This window comes from Pleurodeles waltl, chromosome 4_1, assembly GCF_031143425.1.
Source record: "Pleurodeles waltl isolate 20211129_DDA chromosome 4_1, aPleWal1.hap1.20221129, whole genome shotgun sequence".
In the NCBI taxonomy this organism is placed as follows: Eukaryota; Metazoa; Chordata; class Amphibia; order Caudata; family Salamandridae; genus Pleurodeles; species Pleurodeles waltl.
In genome coordinates, this window is record NC_090442.1 from 29,133,130 (window position 1) to 29,149,953 (window position 16,824).

Here is a 16,824-nt window from a genome sequence, read left to right on the forward strand (position 1 = left end):
GGAAACCGGCCCCTGAAGTTCCCATAGTCCGGGAGGAGGCTGACCTCGAGGGGGACACCCTGGCACCTACAGAGGAACAAGTGGCTGAACTGGGAGACCTCTGATAGGTCATTTGGAGGAGGGCAAGACCTTAGACAGGCTTGTCACCCACTTCTACTGGCTCCAAATGAGACATAATACAAATGCTTTTCGTAGGTCCTGCCAGATTTGCTAAGTGAGTGGCAAACGTGGAGGGAAAAGTAGAGCTCCTCTACAACCCTTCCCTGTCGCGAGCACCCTTTTGAGTGGGTGGATATTGACATAGTTGGGCCTCTGGACCCCGAGACCGCCCTGGCCAGCAGGTTCGTCCTAGTCTTTGAGGACCATGCCACTCGGTACCCCTAAGTTATCCCTCTGAATTCAATGACAGTGCCCATTGTGGCCCGGGCACTGATGGGGATCGTCACCTGAGTGGGTTTCCCCAAGGAGAGAGTATCTGACTGGGGTACCAACTTTATGTCAATGTACATAAGGACCCGGTGGAAGGAGTGTGGATTTAATTACAGGTTTACCACTCCTTACCACCCCCAAAGTAACAGGTTGGTCGAGAGATTCAACTGTACCCTGAAGGGCATGATTGGGGATCTGTCAGACTCCATGAGGCGTAAGTGGGACATCCTCTTGCCATGCCTTCTCTTTGCCTACAGGGAAGTACCACAGAGAGGGGTTGGCTTTAGCCCCTTTGAGCTGTTGTATGGGCACCCTGTGAAAGGACCTCTAAGTCTGGTGAAAGAGGGCTGGGAGCAAGCTCCTAGGAAATTACCCTAGGATGTTTTTAGTTACATGCTGGCCTTCAGAAACCAGACTGCCCGCTTCAGGAAGCTCACTCAGGAGTATCTGGAGGCAAGCCAGGAGGACATGAAACGCTTGTACAACCAGAATATTACTCTGGTTGAGTATCAGCCTGGTCAGAAGGTGTGGGTCATGGCCCCAGTAGAGCCCTGTGCTCTACAGGACAAGTGATCAGGGCCATTAGAGGTAAAGGAGCGCAAGAGTGATGTCACCTACTTGGTGGACTTGCAGACTCCTAGGAACTCCTTGAGGGTCCTACATGTGAACCTCCTCAAACCCCACTTTGAGAGGTCTGGGTTAACCATGCTTCAGGGAACAGGGTGGGTCAGTAGAAGGCATGATCCTCTCCCCTTCTCTGACTTTAGAACAACAGAGTGACTGTTGCCAGTTACTGGGACAATTTTCAACCCTGTTCTCACTCACTCCAGGTGTCACCCATTTATGCACGCATGATGTGGACATTGGAGACAGCCTGCCTGTAGAACACAAGGTTTACAGATTAGCTAACCGAGTGAAGACCAGCATCAAAGATGAGGTATCCAAGATGTTGGCTTTAGGGGTGATTGAACACTCCAGCAGCCCTTGGCCGGCCCAGTGGTTTTGGTACCTAAGGCTGCTGCATCTGGTGCCACACCAGAACTTCAGTTCTGTGTGGACTACTGTGGGCTCAATTCATTCACCAAGACTGACGCCCACCCCATCCCCAGAGCTGATGCTCTCATTGATCGGTTGAAAGTTCCTCAGCACGTTTGATTTAACGCTTGGGTACTGGCAGATTGTCTTAACTGATGAGGACAAGGAGAGATCAGCGTTTTCAACGCCAGAGGGGCACTTTCAGTTTTGGGTCATGCCCTTTGGGTTGAAGAACACCTCAGCCACCTTCCAGAGGCTGATAAATCAGATCCTGGCTGGGCTTGAGACCTTCAGTGTGGCCTACCTTGACAACATTGCTGTTTTCAGCTCCAGTTGGGAGGACCACTTGTACCACCTGTGGTAAGTGTTGAAGGTTTTGCAAGCCTCAGGCCTTACTATCAAGGCCAGGAAGTGCCAGATAGTGTAGGGGTCAGTGGTGTACTTGGGACACCAGGTAGGAAGCTGCCGGGTGGTGCCCTTGCAACCCAAGATTGATGCCATTCGAGCTTGGGCACGCCCTAAGACCCAGACAGAGGTGAGAGCCTTCTTATGCCTCACCAGATACTACAGGAGATTCGTCAAGGGTTATGGCATCATTGTTGCTCCCCTGACAGAGCTGACTTCTAAGCAGCAGCCTAGACAGTTGATCTGGACTGAGACATGCCAAACTGCGTTTGACACTCTGAAGGAGGCCATGTGCATGGCACCCTCCCCGCTGGCCCCTGACTTCTCCAAGGAGTTTGTGGTACAGGCAGATGCTTCAGTGCATGGTGTTGGAGCGGTACTCTCACAGCTGAACGAAGAGGTCTTAGGCCAACCTGACAACTCCCCAGGGAATAGAGGTGGAGACCAATTGAAAGGCAAGCTTTTGCTGTGGTCTGGGCACTGAAGAAGCTATGACCCTACTTGTTTGGGTCTCACCAACCACAGGTCCCTCAGATGGTTAATGCATATGAGGGGTGAGAACTCAAAACTGTTGAGGTGGCCAATTTCCCTACAGGGGATGGACTTTACGGTGGAGCGCTGTCCTGGCACAGAACACACCAACGCTGATGGTCTGTCCAGGTTTTTACACCTTAGTGAGGAGAACTCCCAAGGGGTTGGGTAGTTCTCCCTACTCTTAGCTGGAGGGGAAATGTTTAGACCTGGCATCTTTTGGTGTGGTTCTCCTGTCTTTTTGCCCTCTGACCTCCTGTTTTCATGGTATGCTGGACTCTGTTTTTGCTGGTTTATTGCCCTACGCACTTTACCACTGCTGATCAGTGCTAAAGTGCAAGTGCTCCCTATGTTAATTGTATTGGTGATTGGTTTATCCATGATTGGCATATTTGATTTAATAGTTAGTCCCTAGTAAAGTGCACTATGTGTGCCCAGGGCCTGTAGATCAAATGCCACCCACATGAGTAGCCCTGTAAATTTATCTCAGACCTGCCACTGCAGTGTCTTTGCTTGAAGTCTTGTACTGCTAATTGGACCTGGCAAGTATACCGATTTTCCAGGCTCAAACCTTCCCTTTTACTACATGGAAGTCACCCCTAAAGTAGGCCCCTAGGTAGCCTCATGGGCAGGGTGTAGTGTATTTAAAAGGTAGGACACATACTGATGTGTTTTACATGTGCAACGCTACAGTTGTACGACCGCCTTGGGCCTACCGACAACAGCGCTTCAGCAACGCAGCCTCCACCGTGACCTGGAGACACAGCACGTCGCACCGCCCCACTTCACACCGCAGCCCTGGTCACACTGACGCCGCAGGATGGCATCACCGAGCTGCTGCCTACACCGTGGCCTGTGGGCACCACACGTCACATCGTCCCGCACCGCAGCCCCGACGTCATCAACGCCAGCACTCCTGACTTTGTCCTCAGCCCGGAGTTCAAGATTATGTAAGAGCTCTGATAATAGCCTCTCTGATTATGTCACTACTATAGAAGGGCTTGAATACTTGCAATTTCAATCCCTACTATAGCAATTTCCTTAATTTGCCACTTTTCCGAAGATCTATGTACTGGTGCTGGAGGAAGCAGTAAGCAATAGTTCTAGGGCTGGAATGCCTTTGAGTCTGCATACCTGCTAACTTGCATATTTAAAGGATTTTCACCAGCTCTTCTATAATCGTTTCCCATAATGAAAAAGGTTGGAAATTTACTCATGACAATGGCAGAAGTAGAAGTTCTTCTAGGGTTGGGAAAAAAGTGGTTGGAGGGAAAGTGAACTTGTAAACGCTCAATAGATTTTCACATGAGCACATCTACACATGCATATTTGCTCGTGCTAAAATACAGTTCACAAATATTTTCTAGGCATACAATTTCCTGGGCTACTTCTGTAAGTTCTTGTGAATTCATGAAAGCCACTAATTCAAAGACATATACCATGGGCGCACTTTTGTGAATTCTTTAAGAATTGGGCCCCTAATTAGGTCTGGCGTTAACAAAGACATTTTGTTTTGATAAAACTTCTATTTCTCTCTCTATCGGCTGGCTTTGCAGTTAGTGATCGCATTCTGCTCTTCCACAAGGAGTACATTGGCACACAAAGTAGTTTTGTTCAGTGCAGGGACTATTGTGGCAATCAGTGACGTAATGAAACTGGAGGGGCCTCCCTGCAAAGAATACAGAGATCCTCCCCCTAGATTCATTCAGGGCTGGTGCTGTGCTGAGGGGGCATCCTATAGGAGGCTCAGGGGCCTTTGTTACGCCACTGGTGGCAATGTGTGCTGTTTGAGACCAAAAACGTTTTTTTCTTATTACCAGTGTTTGTTACAATGGTGAGGCCCTGGCAGCTCCCACAACAATAAAGTGTTTTCAAAAGCCATGTCAAAACAAGACACGCATTGACAAAACCAAAAGACTCACAAAATATGTCACAATTAAGATCTATGGAAAAAAGTTATTGTGTGAACACTGGTAAATGTCTACTTTTTCTGAAGTAAAGAAGATGTGACTTGCTCAACAGAACTTTTAGTTAAATATTTGTGTATGGTGAAATGTCCCTTGATAAGTTTCAAAGATGATGATGAAACAATGACTTTAACAACCAGCTAAATATTTTGTTTACACATTCCTTTACGTTTCCATTTATTGATTTTCAATCTCTTTACATTCAACAGGAAACAAGCCTTGAATGCGCAAAATGATTATGAATAATGAAGATAATATTGCAAATCTGAAAAAGCTGTCAGAAATAATGAGATAAAATATTCAGGAAAACATCAGTGAATAAACAAACGACCAACACCAGCTTTGATCATGTGATCGGTATGATGTGGTTACCACAGTACTCTGTTCTTTAAAAAGATAATAGACCACCATTCAGTGCTCTAGGTGTATTGTAAACTCTTCCAGGCCAAACCACAGCAACCAGAGAAAAGCACAACAGAGCGGAGACAAACAATTGAAGAGTAAAGGAAAGCGGAGTTCTGCTGTCTAAAATAGAGAGGACAGTACCAATATGCACTGACCAGAAGGAGAAGGATTAATCTTTACCCACACATGTTGAAAACTGTTATTCAATCTAAAAACACAATCTTTCTCAAGACAAATATTATGAATCTAGCAAGTATTTAGTGACCATTGTTCTTTACTTTTAAATAGGAAATCAAATTTCCTGAATACCAACAAATACAGGAAATGCGAGAATAATACATGTGCTTTATCAACCATGTTGGCCCATCAGGAAACACAGTCATGGGAAGTGGACACTTATATGCCTGACCGAGAGACACTAACCAAGGAAGAAGAATCATACACGTGCAGCGAAAGCTTTAGCTCCTCATCCATATTCAAGTGCCACAAGCAAATTTACCAGACCTGCAAAGACATCAGCAAACACACACTGGGGAAAGACCATACCACTGCAGTGAATGTGTGAAGAGCTACAGTCAGTTAGCACACCTCCAAAGACATTATCCAACACACACAGGGGATAAACCATATGATTGCAGTGAATGTGTGAAGAGCTTTAGTCGGTTATCACACCTCCAAAGACATCATCGAACACACACTGGGGAAAAACCATACCATTGCAATGAATGTTCAAAGAGCTTTAGTGACATATCAAACCTCCAAATTCATCAGCGAACACACACAGGGGAAAAAACATATTATTGTAGTGAATGTGAAAAGATCTTTAGTCGGTTATCACACCTCCAAAGACATCATCGAACACACACAGGGGAAAAACCATTCAGATGCAGTGAATGTGTGAAGAGCTTTACTCAGTTATCAGATCTCCAAAGACATCAGCGAACACACACAGGGGAAAAGCCATACCATTGCAGTGAATGTTTGAAGAGCTTTCGTCGGTTATCACACCTCCAAGTACATCAGCAAACACACACTGGGGAAAAAACATATAACTGCAGTGAATGTGAGAAGAGCTTTAGTTGGTTATTGAACCTCCAAAGGCATCAGCGAACACACACAGGAGAAAATCCATTCAGATGCAGTGAATGTGTGAAGAGCTTTAGTCAATTACCAGATCTGCAAAGACATCAGCAAACACACACAGGGGAAAAACCATACCATTGCATTGAATGTGAAAAGAGCTTTAGTCGGTTATCAAACCTAAAAATACATCAGCGAGCACACACAGGTTAAAAGCCATCCCATTGCAGCAAATGTGTGAACAGCTTTTGCCATTTATCAGATCTCCAAAGACATCAGCGAACACACACAGGGGAAACACCATACAACTGCAATGAATGTGTGAAGAGCTTTAGTCACTTAACCATACAACAACATCTGCAAACACACACCAGGGTAAAATCATACAACTGCACTGAATGTGTGAAGAGCTTTAGTCAGTTATCACACCTCCAAATACATCAGCAAACACACACAGGGGAAAAACCATTCTAGTGCAGTGAATAAGAGAAAAGCTTCACTCGATTACCGAGCCTACATAGCCGTCAGCAAATTACAGAAAATGATGAAATTACAATTATATGGGGCATTCAAATCCCAAGTGATGATAAGTAGATGATAGCAGCCCGGCTAGTCAGTAAAGAAGAAATACACAGATAGTTGTAGAATTATAAAAGTGTCTGTTCTCAGTGACTGCTCATTTCTTTTCTCCACGCATAAGAAAAACAATGAAGCTGGAAGCAACGCATTAAGACTTCAGCAGAGTGTGGAGTAAAAGAAAAGAAACAGTTTTGTTTTTTTCTTCAGTAGAGTTATAAAGAAAAACATTCAAGCACACCTGATCACGCTACCTGTAAAAGCAGCACTATGTGCAATGCTTCGACTAACAAAGTGTATTTTCAGCAAACCTTGGGGATTACTGCTAAAATCCATAAGCCTAACACACTTAAACCAATTTAGCAAGCACCAACTGGAGAATGTTCATAGCTGATTGTTGTGTGTGGGTGCTTTATGCAGCATTGATGGTTCTTTGACAGCGGCCAGAGAACAGTGTCCAAAAGAATGAGAAGTGGAAGTAGGCAAATGTAAGCTGTAACTCTCTGGGTTAATATTTACAGTGCACAGCATTTACCTCCCAGGACCTAATGCGAGAGAAGTGATGATAATTTGCATCATCACATGCATCTGTAAATGCACCGTTGATAGTGGTACTTCCCCAGTGGTGTTTAACAGCTGGATCCTTGGGAGATTGGACTGCTCACCATGGACCATGTAAATGAATCATTGTTAGATTAACTGTATGTAAATATATTTTATGAGTTTCTTATTTGCAGAGAATCAGTCAACCAAATCCTGACTGAGTGCAAGGATAGAATCAGTGCATGATGGCACCATTATTGATAGGAGATAAAGATGTTGAAAAATTTAGTTCTTAATAGGTATATGAAGGCTTGACGGTTAAGTAAAAATGTAATTGTGAGCAGTAAAGAATTCCAGGTCACAGAAGCTAGAACCCAGAACTGTCGACTCCCTGCTATACATTTTTTTTTGGAACCTTGGCACTGCAAATGAAATCTGGATTGAGAAAAAAAGGAACACAAATTATATTCAGGTTTGTGTTTACAAGCAAAAAGGAACCTTCATTTTGTGAACTGCTTGTGAATGCAATGACTTAAAAAGTATGTGCTGCCTTGTGAGTAAAGAATGAACGTTTGTGATGTAGTTGGGACTTCCCCAGACCACAAATAAGATAGATCGCAGCATTTTGAATCATCTGAAATGTGCATTGTGTTGCTGGGGCCGCCAAATATAGTGTTCTCATTGCCCAGCCTTGTGTAGAGGAAGGAGTTCTCCAATAACATTTTCAAAAAAAAATCTTCAATCGCCAAGGATGGTAGAAACAAATGCATTCCACTGAATTAATTTTTAACAAAGTGCCAAATTCCTCCTCCCAGTGACCATCACCACCTCCTGGTAGTGGTAGTTTGGGATGAGGTCACTTTCAGAACTTGAAAATGAAACTGTTTCGTGATGTTAAATACCAGAATGAGCACAGCACATCTGTGCCGCCAGAGGTCTGTCCGTCCAGGCATGTTTCACATTGAAGGATTTCTGAATCAATGAGTCAAGAGTCTCAGCACCTGTGACTAAAGAGAGACCGCTTCTGATGGATACTTCTACCTGATAATACCTTACCTTTAGCATAATCCCCAGGTGCCAGTCTGGAGCAGAAACTTCTAGGTTATCACATTGCTGGTAGGGGGCCTGGCATTGCATCAGTGCCAAAAGTGCCATCCAATGGTGTCACCAGAGTCATATAGCGCTCACCCTGGCACAAGGACATCAGTTTCCTTTTTTAGGGTCGAGCCTGCGTTGCATGCGCTCGCGCATGCGTTTCGCAGGGAGACTCTTATGTATTTATAAAAGGGCTCGGAGCCCTGTCAACTTCACATCAGTGTTTTTTATTGGTTGGTGGGCTTCCCTAATAAAATCTACTTGCTGTCATTAGTCGAAGGCACGCATATGGCATGCCTTTTCCGGTGGCTAGCCCTCCTCCAGCGCAGCGACCAAGTACAGAAAACATGCGAGGCTCGCTGTTTTCCATCGGGCTCGTGGACTTTTTTTTCTCTAATTTACGAGCCCGATCTCGCTTGGCAGAAGTCGAGCGCTTTACGTACTTGATTTCACTTTTTCGGGTTATGTGCATAAGTGCACTTCTGTCCGATAGGTGAAAAGTCGGGTTAGGAGTTTACAACGCGATCAGCTCTAACATGAGCAAACGCGAGGCCCGATGCACTGTAAATGCTTGTTCTACTCTTGGTGCAGATCTGGAGCTCGCTTTCTCAAGGAGTCTTGAGTTTTTTCACAGAATCTTTCCAACAAGTGCAGTACCATGTCTACTCTCAAGAGATCAGGGTTCAGGCCCTGTAGGGATTGGGAAAGACAGGTGTCCATAACAGATGCCCACTTCATCTGCCACTAGTGCCTCGGTTCAGACCACGACTCCTGGTCCTGTAACTACTGCTAGAGCAAGCCCCCAAAGCCCATCAAGAACTATGAGATGATGTTCTTCATGGCCCAGGTGAGGGATGAGAAGCGCAGATGACACTGCTTCCGACCACACTACAGGTCAAAAAGGAAACGTTCAAGAGGCAGGCCCTAGCACAAGTGTTACTGACTTTGGAAGCTGGTGACTGTATGGTGTCACTTGATGTGCAGGATGTATACTCCCACATCCTGATCCTGCATTTGCATCAGAGGTATCTGCGTTTGGGAGTGGGTTCTACGCACTACTAATTTGTTGTGCTGTCATTTGAGTTAACATCGGCAATTCGAGTTTTCACAATGGTGATGGCAGTCGTTACAACTCATCGCTGAAGGTCGGGCACACCTACTTTGCTGTACCTGGATGACTGGCTAATCAGAGTTGGATTGCCGGAGGCGATATCTCCCCATCTACAGTCAGGTGTAGCCCTACTTTTTAACCTGGGATTCTCAACAAACGAGCTGAAACTCCACCTGACTCTCTCCCAACGACTCCATTTTATAGAGTCAGTACTGGGTTCCACCTCAGAGGATTGCAGACATTCAGTAGAAATGGTTCCCTCTTTCCAATACAATGCAAACGTCCCAGTTCTCCTAGGTCTGAAGGGTTCCTGCATTCTCCTAGTCGCATATGAATGTTGTGGGCCCTACAGTGTTGCCTCTGCAGGCAGTGGCTACAGTGCAGGGGAGACCTATCGGACTCCAGCATAATCTCCCCAGTGCTGCAGCAGAAGTGGTTTACTTGGGGAACAAGGTGAACCTGAGTTGCAAGATGGCATTTGCTCCCCTTCAGACGTGGCTACAATAGAAATACACTTCAGGGTGGGAGCTTGCCCAGAGGATCTGGTGATCAAAGGTCTTTGGTCTCTGGAAGAACAGGTTCTGTCAGAAATATGGACAATGTGGCTGGCACTCAAGGCCTTCTCCATCCACAGTCAGTCTGTCCAGATCCTGACGGATGACTCTGCAGTGATGTGTTATGTCAATAAGCTAGAGGGAATAGGGTCTCATCTCATTTGCCTGCAAGCACTGAAACTTGTCTTGGGCACACCACCAAGGAATGTGATCACCAAAAGCCCCCTAGCGGAGTGTTCCTGAATGCCAGAGCTGACAGCTTTTGCTGCCATTATCTTGTAGATCATGAGTGGCATCTGCTATGGCTATTAGCTCAGGCGATTTTTACCACTGTGGTACTCCCCAGGCGGACTTGTTTGCATTTTCCTAATATGCTCAGTTCTAGAGTTCTGTGCCCTCCAGTATCCATTCATGGGAGACTTGGGGGCCACATTTCAGTTGAGGTGGAGCTTTAAACCGAACTATACATTTCCTTTGATTTCTTGGGTTTTGTGGAAGATACACCAGACCGGTCATAAGTAATCATCGCCCAAATTGGCCAAGGGAAGTGTGGCATGAAGACCTTCACTCTGCTCCATATGTCCCCTTTTGAAGCTGCCTTTCAGACTAGACTTTCTCTCCCAGTTGGAGGGAATGGTGCTGCATCCCAGTTTCCAACAGGGACATCTGAACTCCTTGCAGCTGCCACCAGAGGTGGTAGACATCACCTTGTCAGCGCGTCTACCCTCCACCAACTCCATCAGAACAAGAGGTTACTTACCTGCGGTAACAACCTTTCTGGGGGATACTCTATCTACCTCCTCCTTCACCTACCCACCTCCCTGTTTAATGGATGTGTTATAGGGCGAGTTAATATGATTCCAAATTCATTTTGGTACTGGGTGACTCTATTGATGTTAGTCAGTCTGCTGGTCTCGAAGCCGGGAAAAATGGATGAAAACTGATGTCCTTGTGCGCTATATGGCTTTGGTGACATCATCAGGCACCACTTCTGGGCCCGATGTGAACCAACGCCCCCTACCGGCGATGTGAGAGCTTTGAGGTTTCGGGATCCAGACCGGCGACTGGGATTATTCTACAGGTGATAAATCTGCAGGCGGATAAGAATATCCACCAAAAAGGTCTTTACCACAGGTAAGTACCTTCCTTGCCTCGCGCGTGACACGGTGGGAGTTCACTGAGAACTGTCTTCTCTGCCGAGGCTGGAGCCACTGGGAATGTTTGATTAATTTAAATGGTTTGTTGATTGATAAGGAATCTGCCCCTAACTTTCAGTGTGGATGGGCAGAGATGAGGAGCTGCAGGTAGTCGCTCAGACACCCATTTGTGTGACTTTAAGGCAACAGATATCAGGAAAACAGAATTGCATTTTGCAAGCTGCTTTTGTCAATGTATTGTAGCCCTCAAAATGAAAATAACAAATCTTTAAAAAAATAAAAAAATAAAAAAAATGTGAGAAGTTTTAAATATCTAATAATTTTCCTCCTAACACCACATGACCCAAGTGTCCTGTAAAAATTGTCCAAAAGTACAAAACACACTGAAGCTGGAGAGGAATGACCTCAGTGTGTGAGTTTTTAGGCCATAAATCAATGTCTTTAGCCTTAAAATTCATGTCGTTCCAAGGGTTGGAGGAAGCTGCTGGTACATGTTTCTGCAAGTTTCTTTCAGCCATTGGTGTTTTAAACTATGGATTCCTTTAAGTTAGTCTGTGCATCTTTGAATATTTCATCAAACGTATAATCATTTATTGACATTAGATGTGCATTATAGTTTTGGTGCAGCAGTTCCTTGTTTCCCTACTACTGTTTATGAATCGATTAGCTGATGTTAATATGCATTTTTATCATTGATGTATTCTGTACTATCGATGTAATGATTTCATGGAATATACCTTAATATACATTAATTGTAAAATAAAACTTGATTGATCCATTCACTCAAATTCTGTCAACTCTTCGGTGATTTCCTTATTGATGAAGACAATACTGAAATGTGGGCTCCATTGGTGTCTGTGAAGCCTACTCAGGGGGTCTGTAATTGCTTAGAAAATCATATTACGAGATTAATAAAGTGAATGTAAGAAGAGACACCCAAAGTACAAAAGAAATGTTTTTGAACATTCTGTAAATGTGAAGGACTTTGAAACTGGAGGATGAAAATTAAGTTGCTATCCTCAGATTGATTTCTGGGAGAAATCATCATTTGTTTTGCTTGTTTGTTTGTTTTTGTGTACTGTTTTGTGATTCAACTCATCAAAAATGGTTTGGCTGGGGTCCCCGGCTTCCACTAATGACTCAGTGTGGGTCCCCAAATTCCAATAATGACTTGGGTGTCCATCAAAGTCAGAAGGTTAAGAACCACTGGTATAGGGTCTTCCTGAGCACCTGTAGACGGCTGGTACGTGAACATCAGACTCTATCTCAGAAACCCATCCTACTCTACACCTTCTCCAGCAGCACCTATAGGAAACTGGCAGTGAACACCAGACACTCTCACAACACAGCCTACTCTACACTTTCTCCAGAAGCACCTACAGGAGACTGGCAGTGAACACCAGACACACACTCACAACCCAGCCTACTCTACACCTTCTCCAGAAGCATCTATAGGAGACTGGCAGTGAACACCAGACTCTCACAACCCAGCCTACTCTACACCTTCTCCTGAAACACCTATAGGAGACTGTCAGGGAACACCAGACTCTCTCACAACCCAGCCTACACTACACCTTCTCCAGAAGCACCTATAGGAGACTGGCAGTGAACACCAGACACTCTCTCACAACCCAGCCTACTCTACACCTTCTCCAGAAGCACCTGCAGGAGACTGGCAGTGAACACCAGACACTCTCTCACAACCCAGCCTACTCTACACCTTCTCCGCCATCACCTATAGGAGACTGGGGGTGAGCACCAGACATCCTCTATGCCAAACCCAAGCTATTCTATACTGCCTCCTGCAGCACCTGTAGAAGACTTGTGGGTGAACACTTCAGGCCAACACAACAAAACTAGGCCTGCTGATCGACCCGGTCCTAGAGAACGACCAGGGCTTTTTTGGTCTGACGTGTGATTGGAAAGTGCACCGGTGACTGTCTTTAGCGGTGAGACTCCAGCTCTGGTGTTGTCCGGCAACTCAGCATGCCAGAACATTATTGGTACCACGGGGGAACTATAGAGGGCCGGTACACCAGAAACAAGTACTGCTTCAGGGGTGGGGCGACCCAGAAAAAAAGCCAGCAGCAAAAGAGAAGAGGAACAACGGGCAGAGAGAGAAGAGAGAAGATGCGGGACCCGAGGCAGGAGTACTGGGGACAAGCAACAGAGAAGATGTGAGAACTGAGAAGGTGGAAGAAGAGGTATCCAAGGAAGCCGACCACAAGGAAGAAGACAGGACGACATCTGAGGTGGACTGGAAAGCTGACGAAGGAGGAGTTCGGACCCTACAGCCACGCCACGCTCCTGGAGGAGGATGGCTAGACAAGGTACGGTCTCTTTGGAATAGAGACACAGGAGTAAAAAGGGAGGGGAAAGCAGGTGAAGGGGGCAGGTAGGAGACCAGCTTGTAAGGAGGCAATTCCACGTTTTTGGAGAAGAGCACCCTTTGAAGTCACTCGGGCACGGCAGAACTACACAAGGTTATTTTGTTTTCATACAGATAAAGTGGTGAAGACCCCTGTCCCTCACAAGCACTTCCCTGTTTCCCTACCCATAACCCCAGGTCTTGGAGTACTTACCTGATCCTGGTTCTTTTGTTTTCTCTCAGTCTTCCTTGGAGGTGACTGCTGAAAGTCGAGAAGGGGATCCTGGTTGCACCCTGCAGCCCAGTAAACGAGACGAGAATAATGAAAAAAATCCAGTTCAGTAATTCCAAAGAGGACGTTGATGAGGAGAAACAAGGACAGTTTTGGGACACTCTGAGAGCATATAAAGAAATAAAAACAACCACTGTTAACTCTCAGCCGCCTGGTGACCCTTTATTCAGGCTAAAATCCGCCACACTGTCCAAAAATTCAGAGTGTTCACAGAGACAGGCAGATCTTGTTCTGGAAGGGCATGGCTGCTGACTTCGTATAACCGGGAGTGACCCGGTAAATTATTGATAGTCTAGAGATCACTAGAGCTCCGGTTGTTGTCAGACTTCAAGGTGAAAGTTGGCACCTTCTTTAGGCAGCTGCAGGTGCAGCTAGATCTGACCCTGGAGAACCACCCAAACTTCAAGCAACTTGGTTTCCACTGGTTCTCCTGGTAGATCATTAGAAGATCCTCCATTAGGTGAATCTGTTCTCATACCCCAGTATGGAAGAGATCTTGCAAAAATATCTGGTTCTCTTATCGGAGTAGTCAAGACTTTTTTCAGGAGGTAATAGGTGTGGAGCTCAACATAAGTTATGACAAAGGTAACTAGAAGTCTCCCTGTCACTGGGAGAGAACTTGTCTAGTTCTGAGTTTTGGGTTAACCTATCAGGGCATTCTGTGAGTTTTATTTTTGGTTACTTTTAATTCAGCTAATTGGACTAACACACCTGATAATGTTCTGTAAAAGTGAAGTGAAAGCATGAAAAGTGCTGTCCCAGTCACGTGAAACCTGACGCAATGTTCATTTGATAACCTGCTCTTCATTTTAGCATACTAGCAGACATAGAATGCTTCCCTATGCAGGAGACCCATCTACAGAATCTCCTGATAAGTGCTCTAAGTGACTGTAGTAAGTTGCTGCTGAAGCAGTGTTCAATGCTGGGGGGTTATAGGGATCCGCCACTGTGGTTCTTCTTTAGACACGGGTGAATTCTGCCCCAGAGACTAGGGGCCTGGTTTAGAGTTTTGAGGATGGGTTACTCTGTCTAACATGACGGGATGTCCCGCCTGCCGTATTACAATTCCCATTGCATTACGATTCCCATAGGCTATAATGGGATCATATTACAGCAGATGGGATATCTGTCACGTTTGAGACAGATTAACCCCATCCGCCAAACTCTAAATCAGAACCTAGGTCTTGGCAGCACCCGTGGTTGGTGGCCGCTGATTATACAACTCTGTGATAAGCTTTTATACCGGACCCCCAGACAGAGACTGGCTGCTGGCTCCACCTTGTAAATCTGTGCAGTGTTTCATGACTGGGATTTGGGTTCCTCTGTGTGTAAATAACCCTAAATTTGTAGGGTACTTCATAGGGTTAGCAATAGGGTTGGGATGTGAATGTCCCATGCATGTTGTCTGTTAGGAATGGGGTTTCTGGCTGGCTAGGGGATGCACCTCAGCCAAGCAGGACCCACCCCTCTAGTCAGAGTGAGTAAGTTACACACTAAAGGTAACCTGTGCTCATCCTGTGGAAGCATGGCACAGAGCAGTCAGGCTTATCCTCAGAGGTCATGTGTAAAGTGTGTACGCAACACACTCCCACCAGCAACACAATAAATACACCACAAAAGAGACTTCACACAGGTTATAAACAATAAGTTTCTTGTACTGTAAGTGTATCTCAACAACACCATAGCTCATCAGTATTGTGCATAGGATGCCAATCATGTACATGTACTATGGCTCAAAACATCAGACAAGAGAACATTACAGCCCATACTGTGCAGCTCCTGAAAGAGTATTTGTTATCCTGTCTGTATAAGGCATGAAACCAACATATATCTCTTCAGAGCATGTAGTGCATACGTATTGTGCATCAGTCCTGTGACAACACCAATCCTCCTGTCAGGGCAGGGTACAAATGACATGTATTATAACATAAAGTGATGCAATGCAGCAGTACAGCATACGAGTGGTGAGTCTTGTGCCTCATAATAAAGTCTGACAATCGTACTTGTTATCATAGGTGAAAACAAGATTAAAAATGGCAATAATACCCTGGGTCATGAGGTATCAACATCCAATGTATAGTCACCAAGTGGTGCATTCCAGGCTAGGTACATTGCACACGCTAAGGTTATGGTGTTAGAAATGCAGCCAACACTTTTCAAAATAAACTGGCAGACGTTCCCTGACCCCCGGGCCACTGGGGACTTCCACCGAGGTTCTACCCCGCAAAACCGGAGCCTAAGCACACCAGCACAGAGGCACCCATTAAGCTGGAGTTGGGCCGCAGTGCATCTCCTCTGGGGCCATGCTGGCCCTCCCCGAAGTGGCCAGGTTACCGAGGAGAATGGAAGAGCGCTTCACAAGGTCCTCTGCTCCTGGTGGGTCAGGTCCTCTTCACAGGCGCATCTGTGCCTAGAGCAGTCCAGGGGCGAAGGCAGGCAGCAAATTGGAGGGGTCTTCTCAATTCTATGGATCCTTCGTGGTGGGGGGCCCCCCCTTGTGGGAGATTCTAGATAGTCGGTGTGGGCACCCTCTTGGGGAGACGGGCAAGCGAGTACGTCTCACTGGCACTGTTCCCTGTCAGGTGGTTTGTGACGGTCCCACTGCGGTTAGGGAAAATGTTTTGAGAACACGGGGCAGCTGTGCAGGCTCTTTCAGGCTATCGGGAGTGAGGCACTCCACGCGTCCTCACTTCACTAGGGGGAAAGCCACTAACCTCCACTTTTCTATGAGCCTGGGTGCGTGCTGCCAATGCGCTAGCTTGGTTATGGCAGGGGAGATGCATCGCTCACCAGGTGAGATAGGCCAAGCCAAGGGCACTGCACGGTGCCCTCAACGTGCTGGGGCCCCTGGGAGAACACTTGTAGATGGGCACAAAGTGGGCAGAATTGGTGAAGTAGAGCAGCACAGTAAGCCAGCAGCTCCAATGGCGATCGCTCCTTCAGTCCCACAGTTCCTTGGCAGTCTGGAATCAGCGAGTAGGCTACACTCAGAAAAGCAACCCAGGGAGTCTTTAATGCCACCCAGCAGCAGCAGGTAGCAGAGCAACCACAGAAGGACAGTCCAGATGAGTTATTTCTGCAGTCCTTCTGACAGAGGTTCCGTCCCAGTTCCAAAAGTGCCCTTAAAATCATGGGGCGAGAGCCTATTCAGGTGTGAATGCCCTCTGCCTCTCCTAGCCCAGGAAGAACATAAGTACATATGTGAATGTAGATGTAACCCTGTCACACCTAGCCCTCACTGATAGATGGCTGTCTGGAGAGTATACACAAAGTGGA

The 16,824-nt window shown here is 46.1% G+C and overlaps 1 protein-coding gene across 1 annotated transcript; it reads left to right on the forward strand.

The window, feature by feature from the left end:
• Nucleotides 1-822: 822 nt before the first annotated feature.
• Nucleotides 823-6,191, forward strand: LOC138286949 (zinc finger protein 436-like). The gene is made up of 2 exons (XM_069227322.1): nucleotides 823-946; nucleotides 5,254-6,191. The coding sequence occupies exons 1-2, from the start codon at nucleotides 823-825 to the stop codon at nucleotides 6,063-6,065; spliced, it is 936 nt and encodes a 311-aa protein (XP_069083423.1). The 3' UTR covers nucleotides 6,066-6,191.
• Nucleotides 6,192-16,824: the final 10,633 nt, after the last annotated feature.

Bases quoted from the DNA above. Each gene is read 5' to 3' on its own strand.
- LOC138286949 (XM_069227322.1), top strand. From the start codon at position 823: ATGCTGGCCTTCAGAAACCAGACTGCCCGCTTCAGGAAGCTCACTCAG. The intron at 947-5,253 runs GTCAGAAGGTGT...TCCATATTCAAG, and splicing joins TCTGGTTGAGTATCAGCCTG to TGCCACAAGCAAATTTACCA.